Genomic DNA, 12,012 nt, shown 5'->3' on the forward strand with positions numbered 1-12,012 from the left:
AATCATATAATTAGTTGATTGAATACTAATTTGGAAATGTTCCATTCAAATCAATATATTTGATTAATAGCTGAATATTCAAAACTGCTAATTGATAGCTAATTAATAGATCAAACACAATAAGAAAAATGGTCGACATGTAGCAATAGTTATGGTTTTTGGTTTTCACAAACCTCAACCAAACTTAAATGAATTACTCAATTCGTTTTACATTTAGACGTAGAGTATAGTTTTCGAGTTTAATTTTGCAGATTTTTTTAAAATTATTTGATATGGTCGTCGACGATGGATTGGTGAACGACGAGAAGTCAACCTACATAGGAGTGGATCGGCAACGACGAGAAGTCATCCTAATTCCTAAATACATTGCGGAAGACTTGTTAGAACTAGATAGATGATCGGATAGATGGGACGAATGTTAACCAAACGTGAATGAATTCAGGAACGTGGACAAATATAATGATGCCACAAACAAGTATGATTATTCGTTTCATAAGTTGGATAAATTTCTCAATCAATTGAGGATTCTAGAGAGAGCAAACTCATATTATGATTACTGATCAAAGATGGATTGTCTCAAACTTTTGTTCAAATTACATTTATATAGACAAGAAAATCATAAAATTATAGGAAAAGATAAAATTAAAAGGAAACTCACCTAAACAAATCAAAGTCATTGAATATTAATCAACAACTTTCCATGAACTTATCTATATATATATATATATATATATATATATATATATATATATATATAGGTCCATGATCAATTGAGATTTTGTAGGGTAATTGAGAAATGAGATGCAATATCAGCCACTCATTTTTATTAAATGAGTGGTCCAGATTTTGCCACATAAAAAATATTTTTAGATTAATTAATTATGAAAGGGTAGAATGGTAATTTCATATTTAAATTGGATTCTTCAGCTTGTGTACTCACTCTCCTTCCCAAATACTGCCGCTGATTTCCATCCCAGCGCCGCCCCCAAAATCTCTGCCACAATCTCCGCTGGTGACAAGCTCCCCAACGCCACCCTATCCTACCTCAACGCCTCCGACGAGCTCCAGACCGTCTCAATCGCCGACCTCACCGCGAATAAGAAGGCAATTTTGGTCGCGTCCTCCGCCGCCGCCTCCTTCATCCGCGCCCTCAGCGACACCGCCATCGCCTCGCTCTCCTGCGCCACTCTCTGCCACGTCACCTTCTCCATCTCCATCCTCCTCACACACTCCTCCAGCTCCATTTTCCTCCTCCCTGCTCTCGAGATCTCGTCGTCTCTCTGCTTCAGCAGAGACTGGATCTTCGAATCGTAACTCCTCACCAGGAGCGCCGTCTGCCGCCGCTGCTCCTGTAGCGCGATTCTCAATATGTCCGTTCTGTTTCGGTTGACTAAAATTGCAATTAGTAATTACTCCGTTTTCTCTTCAATTTGAAAGCAAAAAATGGTTGATTTGATTTGTGAATTCATTTGTTAATTATTTGGACTCGATTTCTCTAAAATCGAAAGCAAATTACAATTAATTTGTGAAATATATGGATGCAGTTTTTAATTGATTGTGTTGCTGGAATTTTTGAGTTGCGTAGATAGGGTGTTTGTGATATTGCCTAAAATATTATTGTTGACATGAAAATGTTTATTTTTTGCATGAATTATATAGCTCGTTGATATAATAACGTTTGTGGTTGACATGAATTATATAGGGCGTTGGCATAAATTTTATGAAAAATGTTGTTGACATGAATTATATGTAAAACGTTGTTGTTGACATAAATAATATACGTCGTTGACATGAAAATATTTGTTGTTGACATTAATTATTTGTAAAATGTTATTGTTGACATCGTAGTTGACATAAATAAAGTTTGTTGTTGACATCGTAGTTGACATAAATAACGTTTGTTGTTGACATCGTAGTTGACATAATATCTCTGTAGTTGACATCGTGCGAAAATGACAATTATACCCCCTAGTTGACATAATGTCTTAGTAGTTGACATTGCGCGAAAATTGTTAATGAGTGGCTGAAAATGCATCTTAGTTCTCAATTAGGCCCAAAAATCTCAACCTAACAAGACCCTATATATATATATATATATATATATATATATATATATATATATATATAATATAAAAAACGAGTTTTGGCCTTCTTTTCAAATATGTATAAGTTTTGTCCTTATTCTAGAATATTTATAAGTTATGAGATACTTTAAATATTTATGGAATAATTAATCATAAATATTTTATGTATATGTTACATTGTCAATTACTTTGGCAATTACTTTGATGATTATTAGTCTCACTCAATTTTAGGAGTTATTTTGTTGACTCATAATATTCAAATTAGTGATTGGACAAAATATAATTATTCCTTATTGTTTTGTAACCGTCACATTAATGATTCATTTTCAATAATTTATATTTATAAATATGTATCATTTGCAAGATTCTATTTCACTTCTTCGTAGTCTCCCCTCACTCCATCACAAATTTTCGGCAAAAGTAAAAATTTGTTCACATCATGGAATTGACATTCCTTAACAATCTATAGCCTAACAATACTTCGTTAGTGATTCGAGTGCGGTGCATGCATATTTATGTTCATTAAACGTGGGCAAACCAATGTAATCGTCTTGGAATGTGTGTTCCACGACCGGATGATATGTTTGTCGATGCTTAGCTTATTACTAAGTTTTAGTTATTTATCTAAAACTAAAATCATTTATTGTTTATTTTTCCATGCATGGAACTGTTAGGGTTGGTATACTGAAAAGCATGTTTCGAGCAAGTTTCCGAGAATAGAATCTTGTTTATGTATGCAAAAACTCTACACTCCACTTTTAACCCGATTCAGTATTATTCGATCAGCTTCGCACGAATAGAATCACTATTATTGTTACATTGTGTTTGCTTGTGCATTTATAAGATGTTTTACAAACATTTAAATGCATAAGAAGTAAACAAAGTCTAAGTCTTTTGCTTAGTAGACCGGTTGTGGGCGTCGTCCACTTTAAGGTAACACGGTCAGATCTATGCAATACTTTGCAAAAGAAAAGGAAGAATTTCACAACCTAGATAGGCTTTGGCTACCTATCGTGAAAGGTTGCAATGTCAGTCCGCATATTTCTAAGCCTTACGGAAATAAGATGACATTGGTGTGGTATAGCACTGAACGGATCTAACAAGCAAGACGTGTCTTTATGCTATCTACTGAAAGACTAGGTCTTGATAAAATACTATTTCTTAATTTACATATGTTAGCATTGAGCATACGGTATTGATTATGCACTACTTTGACTTATCAAATGGTGCGGGTTTTTCGCAACCCAATAATCCTGATATATTGGGTAGTGGTGATTAATATCTAGCGGTGCTAGGATTGCTATTATGTTGAATCGTGCGCGAGGTGAGTCTCGTTTGATAATGTTCTCGAGAGGAGCTCGAACAAGGTTTTATTATTCGGAAAACTGGCTAGTTGAAGTTTTATTACTCTATGAATAATAAATAAATGTTTCTTGCTAAGTCCACTCTTGAAATTAATAAGATGTTAATTAATTAAGTCCATAGCAGACATTAATTAATTAATGGACATTTATATCTTAAGCGCGGGAAATAAATAATATAAATAACGAAAACCCGGATTACTTGTAATTTCGGATTTGGATGGGGAGTGCAATATTACTTCTGTAGTGGCTGCTCGTAATATTCCAAGTAAAAGCTTATATTAAACTGAGGTTCAATTTAATTAGTAAAAAACTAATTGGAGGAGCTCATATCCAAAACCTTCCATAGATCCCTGACTGGGCCCAATATGAACTTAATATAAATAGGAGAATAAATGAGACAGAAATCACTTTTTTCCATTGAAAAATAGCATCTCTCTCTTCTTTTTAGTTGGAGACAGATTTTTTCTTGATTATTCACCCTCGTGAGATTTTCAGCTCCTCCTATTTTGTTAATAAATAGAACCCGCCTCTTACGTTTTTCAAACAACTTGGGCAACTCACATAACCATTCTTCTTGGTCCAACAAATATATCCACTGCATACGTGTTAAGCTTGGATTTTGCATGTGTAGAAATAAGAATTGATCAGTAACAAATGAGCAAGACAATTTTCGGGGGTGGGATCCTCTTCTGTGCTATTTAGCACAGCAGCCTCTACTGTTCCTAATACAATATTAAAATAATGTATAACTACTTAATTTATTATATATTATTTACTTAAATTTTTAATTATTACGTGTGCAACAGCAAGGGCTGCTGTGCTGAATAAGCACAGCAGAGGATCCCCATCCCAATTTTCCTCATTAATAAAGACAAGTTTGCTCATTGTCAGAAGCTTTTTGCTAGTAAATGATTGCTGCAGCAACAAGCCAACAAGTGTGAAGATGGTTCAGCTAGGCGTAGTATTAGGGTATCAAGAAGTTACCTTTGGTGATCTAGCCGTTGGAAAGTTAGTTAGGAGTTAGCTCTATCCGTTTCTTGTTTAGAACTTAATGTACGTATATAGGTTCTATTGTAACAACGTATATAGTTTCTATAGCTGCGTAAATTCTTTCATTTAATTCCAAGTTGTGAAAACTCTAGTTCAATAAAAGTTTTTTTTTCTATCATCAAAGGCTCCTTTTCTGTTCTTGTTAGCAATATCTCGTTACACATTTCCTTTCTTCACAAATGATATGATCATTTCCTTTCTTCACAAATGATATGATCATTAATTGTTGATAAATTTGATGAATGAAGGGAAATGAGCCAAGAAATGTTACAGAAGACATGATAGAACTGGATAGGTGATCAAATAAATTGATGAATGTTCACCCTAAGTGAACGAATTCAATAACATGGACGGGTAGAATGACGCCACACACGCGTATGATTATTTGTTCTATAAGTTGAATAAATTTATCAATGTATTTAAAATTCAATATATAACTCAATAGATAAAATTCAAAATATAATTAATAATGAAAGATACTCCCTCTATCCTTGTCTAAGTGAGACGTTTTCCTTTTTTGGTAGGTCTCACTTATGTTTCCTCTTTTGGTAATAATTAACCCACACTCATTTCTTACTTTATTCTCTTATCTCACTCGCTACTTTATTGTCTCATCTCTCTCACTTGATCCTCTCTCCTATTTTATGTTTCTTTTTTTTTTTTTTTCTCTTTTACTTTACTATTAACAATTTAATAAACTAAAAACTGTTACCTAAATTCTTGTGTCAATATAGAAACGTCTCAATTAGGCCGGGACAGAGATTATTTTTAATTTTCATTCAACATAGCCTTTTTATAGGCGAGGTAAAATGACGCTAGAAGGAAAATCTAAATATTAAAAGAAATGCAAATGAAAGCTAATGAACATAAGTAAATTACTTTTCATCTATTTGTTGTATTAAAATGAAATCTAAAAGAAAACAATTAAATAATTCATATTGATTAACAATGTTCTATCTACTTATTTTATTAATTAAGTATGGGAGCAAATAACTTGAGGAAACTTAGATTTATCCTTTACCATTGCTCATCATTAATGTTAGGTAGAATTGATTACATACGAGACTCCTAATTTTAAATTTTAACAATTTTTGTCTTAATATGCCATTTTGTATTGATAATAGAACTTTAAATATCTAGTAATTGATATAATGGACATTCACTAGAATCAAATTTTTCTTGATTAAATTTTACAAACTTTTAAGTACTTTTCATTGAACCTCCCCCTCATTTGACAAGAAGTTTTACAAGACAGTATAATCCAAATTCAAAAACCACACAAGATGACACATGTTTGTCTCATAATGTATGTATGTATTCAGCTATTATAGATTCATTCATTTTGCACCCAAGCCATGCAATTTTTAGCAAAAATTATCCAGTAGCGCCATATTTCATATATATACTCCCACTCTAATTCATTACAAATAATTCATTTCGTTTATAAAAAAAATTAGAGCATTTTCATCCCAACAAGTTGCTTTATGGATGTGGGTGCCATATATAAATTATTAGTGAATTTCATTTTTTATCCTAACTTTTATATTGGTATATAAATATATACACTTTAATGAACTATGTAATTCTCAACAAATTCAAACATCATTTTGTCATTAAAAGTTTATAATCAAAATTTCAAATTCACCATTAAATTTGAATTTGTGAGAAATTTCAAATTATTAAAGCTTTTGTATTTAGAAACTAATTTAAAAGATAGCGAAAAAAAAACTCTTCATTAATTAGTGCGTTATTATTTTATTATATACTATTAATAATTAATCAATACAATTTTAATGAAATATTAAACCGATTAATTAGATTCAATTATAATACTTACTAATTAATAACTATAATTATGTTATTATTATCATTTATTATTATTATTATCATTTATTATTATTATTATTATTATTATTATTATTATTATTATTATTATTATTATTATTATTATTATTACTCCCTCCGTCCCACTTTAGGAGTCCCGGTTTACTACTTTTGGGTGTCCCACTTTAGGAGTCCCGGTTGAAATATTTCATTATTGGTAATAGGCCCCACATTCCACTCACCTTTTCTCACTCACATTTTATTATAAAACTAATATATAAAAGTAGGACCCACATTCCACTATCTTTTTTCACCAACTTTTCTTTATATTTCTTAATACCCGTGCCGAACTCAACCGGGACTCCTAAAATGGGACGGAGGGAGTATTATTTTAGACTAATAACTTATTAAGAAAACTTTAATCTAATATTTAAATTTTTTCTTATAATAATTAATTTGTTAAAAACATTATAATAATTTTATAACTATTATTATTAATTACTTTATTAGTGAAAAATTTAATCATTACTGTATTTTTAGTTTTGTGTTTAAATTAAATATAAAATTTAAAATCTTGATAATTTTTCAAACGCGGGACAGAAAAGTCGTTAAGAATTTATTTTACTAGGAATCATTTTTTCTGCCAACTTACTTTCCCGTTAAAGAAACATGGTCTATAAATTATACTTCCTCCTCCTTGAGAAAATGTCTCATTTCGTCATTTCAGGATATCCGCAATTTAAAGTTTCATTTACCTTTTTCATTTAAAGTAAATGGGTCACATTATTCAATCAAATCAATACACTCACGTTCTATTATAAACTAATATATAAAAATAATATTCATATTCCACTAATTAATTTCTCATTTTTTTTTTCAAAAAATCAACAATTTTTAGATTGAAAAATTAAATAATCTTGTTATTGAGATTATCATAATAAGGTAATAGGGATATTATACAATGAAACAATCAATTACCGATGGTTGATTTTGAAAACTAAAGAATACTCAATAGTCAATACTAGTTGCAAATTGCATGGATTGTTACATAAAATTAATTGTCCCGCATTTTATAAGACAATATTATCTAAATAGTGTAGACCGAATTTTGTCAAATATTATCGAATAAATATTCATCATTAAAATATATTATCAATAATGAGTCATAATTACTGTTACCAAATAAAATACTCCTATAATACCATAACTTCACAGATAATATTTTTATATGTAAAATTGTTAGAGAGAGAAACAAAAAAACAAAGGAGTGTTAGAGAGAGATAGTGGAGAGTCTGTTTGGCGGCGAGTGCAACACGGCGCAACACAAGAGCGCGTGGCAGCAACGCTTCTGCACAACTGTATAGATTAGAGATAGAAACAAATTTCCAATGTCAAATTAATTATAAATAAAAAAAAAAAGGAAGCAAAGGAAAAAGCGAAAATTCCTTCACGAATTTGCAGAAGCACAATAGTCAAACTCACCCACAAACGTTTCTGGGTTTTCTTTCTGATTATTCTTCTCAAAATCAACCCAATATTGAGGCGATAAACGATGATGCCATCAATTACTTCGTCTTCTTCGGCTACTGTGAGAGTCGACAAAGCTACCAGCGAATTCTTGATCGGTCCCGATTGGACTCTCAATATGGAAATTTGTGATATTGTTAATTCCAATCAGATGTATGTTTCTTTTCAACATGTCAATTCTTTTACTATTTTGTTTTTTGTTTTTGTTTTCTCATGCAAAGTTGACTTCTTTACCGTTATCTTGTGTTGGGTTTTCTTGTTTGGTGGAGAAAAGATTGAATTTTTGTGGGTTTTTGTTTTGGTGAACATGTTGATTACTGTTTTTTTTCTGTTCTGTTCAATTGCTACTCTATATCTTGTGTTGGGTTATCTGGTTTGGTGGAGAAAAGATTGAATTTTTTTGGGTTTTTGTTTGTGTTTGTGAACATGTTGATTACTGTTTTTTTTTTGTGTGTTCAATTGCTGTATTTTTTGGTGAGATTCTGGTTTGTTCTTTTCTTTGGGAATTGGAATTGGTATTTGATGTATTAATCAAGATTCTTGATACAAGTTATGTTAAAATAGGTAGATAATTGCCTATTGATACTTTCTTGTGTGGTGATATAATTTTAAAATATTGTATAATTCAATCCACAGCAAGAAATTGAGGGTTGTTGTGAATTTTTGTGGTTTTTTGTTTGTGAATTGTTTCTTTTTTGTTTTTGTGAACATGCTAATTACTGTTTTTATCAACATGTTAATTACTGTTTTTGTGTTCAATTGTTATATTTTTGGGTTGAGATTCTGTTTTGTTTTGGAATTGGGATTGGTATTGGTATTTGATGTATTAATGAAGATTCTTGATTCAAGTTAAAATAGGTAGATGATTGGCTAATAATACTTTCTTGTGTGGTGATATAAATTAAAAATGTTGTATAATTTAATCCACGGCAAGAAATTGAGGGTTGTTGATGGGGGATTTGTTGTGTTTGATTGATTATGTAGCTGTTTGTATAGTCTCTCTCTTGTTATAGGATATATGTATTGGAATTTTTATATTTATGGTAGAATTTTGTTCCGTCTCACTGTATAGGCTTGCTAAAGATGTTGTGAAAGCTGTGAAGAAACGGTTGCAGCACAAGAACCCGAAAGTTCAATTGCTGGCTTTAACGGTATTCCATCATGTTTCAATTCTGAAAAATATGGTCATAGTGGTTATTTGAGGCGAGATTAGTTGATTTTTGCTTCCTGTGTCTCGTTGTAGCTTCTGGAGACGATTGTCAAGAACTGTGGAGATTATGTGCATTTTCAGATTGCAGAAAAGAATATACTTCCGGAGATGGTCAAGATTGTAAAGAAAAAGGCGAGTTTCTATTTAAATTTTGTGTCTGCTTATCCTTTCTTGAATGATTCACAATTTCTGCTAAAACTTAGTGTAGCTCAAAAGCGTTGATATGATTTCTAGATTTGTATTTTCGTGAAAACTCGTCAACTAGAACGTGCTCAGTCTTATAGGTTTACTCTGAAATGCTTTCAGACTGATATGCACGTAAGAGATAAAGTTCTAACCCTGATTGCCTCATGGAACGAGGCATTTAGTGGGTCGGGAGGAAGATATCCTCAGTACTCTATGGCTTACGAAGATCTGAGGGTACATACTTCAAATTGTTTTTACTCCCACCTCTAGGGAGGAAGATGTACTAACTGCGTTGGCTTTTTATGGCAGCGGTTTGGTGTACACTTTCCCCGTCGCCCACCAGATGCTGCTCCAATACATACTCCACCTGCTACACATGCAGTGTTGACTCCTCCACCAGGTTATGGAATGCCAAGTAGCTCTTCTACGAGGCTTGATGAAGCAATGGCAGCTGAAGATACTTTAAGGTTCGAATTGTGTACTTGTTGGTCGTTGAGCCCATGAAACGTGATCGACTCTCTTAGTCTCTTAAATTTTTACTCTTGTAGTTTGTCAGGCCTGAACTCCATGCGCGATGTTCTTGAGCTCTTGACGGATATGTTGCAAGCCGTTGATCCAAGTGATCACTCGGTATCTTCATCGACAATCCTACACCTTTGCAGCTAGAAATTCTGAAATCATAGTTCTAAATAATTTCCTTTCTCTTTCAGGCTGTTAATGATGAAATCATAGTTGATCTTGTTGAGCAATGTCGCGTTAATCAGAGAAAGCTGATGCAGTTGTTGGGGACAACCGGGTTAGCATTTCTTGAATCTAGATTTTATTTCTTATTCTAATCACATTTATGTCTCTGACTCGTATGAATTCTTGACAGAGACGAAGAGATTCTCGTAAAGGGTCTTGAACTAAACGACAGCTTGCAGAGTGTGCTTGCGAAACACGATGCAATAGCATCGGGTTCCCCTCTTGCACCCCAACCCACCCCCCCCGCACGCGCTACTTCTGAGAACAATGAATCCAACCTCAGATCATCTGAAGTCAGCACACAACCGGCAACAGCTAACGAAGCACCGCCTGCACCCGCCTCTACTGCGATTGATGAAGAGGACGATGAAGAAGACGACTTTGCACAGCTCGCTCGAAGGTTCACTTAATTTTTTTTTTTCACTCTTACGTGGCATACCGCAGTTTTTCCAACTCATCGGACATATTTTGAACTGCAGACATTCAAAAGCTCGGAGCGATGTTTCTCAAAACTCCAATACAGCTAAAAGTGACATGTTATCACAAGAAGCTCCCTCGAGCCCTGCTATGAGCAATGCACTAGTTCCCATTGACACGCCTGCATCAGTGGATACAAAAGATCAGAACATTGCAGAGCTCCTGAGCATCGTCTTGTCGACAGGTAGCAGCTCGAACGAGCAGACCACTTCTCCAAACCACATGCCTTCTTCGACCACCCCAGGTACTGTATTTTCCTCCGAGGCTTATCCTGCTAGCAACGGCTTCGCCTTGAACAACAACTACATCGCCCCATGGGCTCAACCTCAGCCACAGCAGCTGCCACAACAACCACAGCTTCAGCCTTACCAACAACCTTCATACAACTCACAGTCACCTGCGTATCTTCAGCCTCAGCCTCAGCCTCAGCCGCAATATCAACAGCAATATCAACCACAACCACAGCCTCAGCCTCAGCCTCAAAATTCGCAATATGCATACCCTCCTCCACCGTGGGCTTCTACTCCGGGTTACTACAGCAGTCATACCCCTATGTCAAGGCCCGCGTACACGTACTCGACTCCGACCCCTGCCTCATCTTCCAACAATGGAGAGGTGCAGGCAGCCAACTCTATTCCGAGGACAGGGGCAGGGGCTGGGCAGAAGCCGTTCATCCCTTCGTACAGATTGTTTGAAGATCTTGATGTGTTCAGCAGTGGGGACGGGAGATTCAGACCGACTAGTAACGCAACGCCGAGCTTGTCGGGGCCCACAAGCCAAAATATGGTTGGAGGGAGGAAGTGACCGTTATATTTTGGCACCTCAAGCATGTTGGATTTATTTAATTTTTGGTATATTTGGGAACAGTGGTGTAAGTATTAGGGTCGTTTGAATAACGGTTATTGAACTAGTGTTCGAGTTGGGCGCGCCTAAAATAAGTTGTTCTCCCAGAAAATAAAGGGTGTTTTCTTTTTTTTTTTTACATTTTTCTTATTTCTTGAGATTGAATTTATGAATTGATCGATTGATTTCCAGTCACCATGTATTTCGTCTACTTGCCTAGTTGATTACAAGAATTTTGGATATAATAAAAAGGCAACAAATGTCATATTCAACCACAAAAATGTATTACCTCTGTCCAAAAAAAAATGGACAAAGTTGTGAATAACACATGTTTTAATGCATAATTGGTCAAATTAAAAAATATGACAGAAAATGTTGTAGAAGTAGTGAGAGTGGATTGTGACGATCATGATCTATAGGGTTTATTTGTTTTAAAACTTTACATATTTAGAACTGATCAAATTTTGGTGGATAAGGGTATGTTCAGTTTCAAAATTTATATTTAGAAATTAAATATATTAGATAAATAAGCATATGATAATCCTAGGTACCCCCTTCAACCAAAATAATTTCACAACTGAACCTTAAATAGATTATACATTATTGTATAATAATTAGTTATGATAACCAAACATCACCTAAATGTATATTTATTTGTTTGTGTGAACCTCAGCAGTGGTGATTAATGTCGAAAGAGAACCTT

The 12,012-nt window shown here is 33.8% G+C and overlaps 1 protein-coding gene across 1 annotated transcript; it reads left to right on the forward strand.

Annotated features, from left to right (window-relative positions):
* The first annotated feature begins 7,719 nt into the window (after window positions 1–7,719).
* Window positions 7,720–11,448, forward strand: LOC125222802 (TOM1-like protein 6). Its single transcript, XM_048125619.1, has 9 exons — window positions 7,720–8,002; window positions 8,922–9,000; window positions 9,093–9,191; window positions 9,366–9,479; window positions 9,555–9,712; window positions 9,794–9,875; window positions 9,956–10,041; window positions 10,120–10,389; window positions 10,469–11,448. Exons 1-9 carry the CDS (start codon window positions 7,875–7,877, stop codon window positions 11,268–11,270), a joined length of 1,818 nt encoding a protein of 605 aa, XP_047981576.1. The 5' UTR covers window positions 7,720–7,874; the 3' UTR covers window positions 11,271–11,448.
* Window positions 11,449–12,012: the final 564 nt, after the last annotated feature.

The sequence above is a fragment of the Salvia hispanica genome, chromosome 4 (assembly GCF_023119035.1).
Source record: "Salvia hispanica cultivar TCC Black 2014 chromosome 4, UniMelb_Shisp_WGS_1.0, whole genome shotgun sequence".
NCBI lineage: Eukaryota > Viridiplantae > Streptophyta > Magnoliopsida > Lamiales > Lamiaceae > Salvia > Salvia hispanica.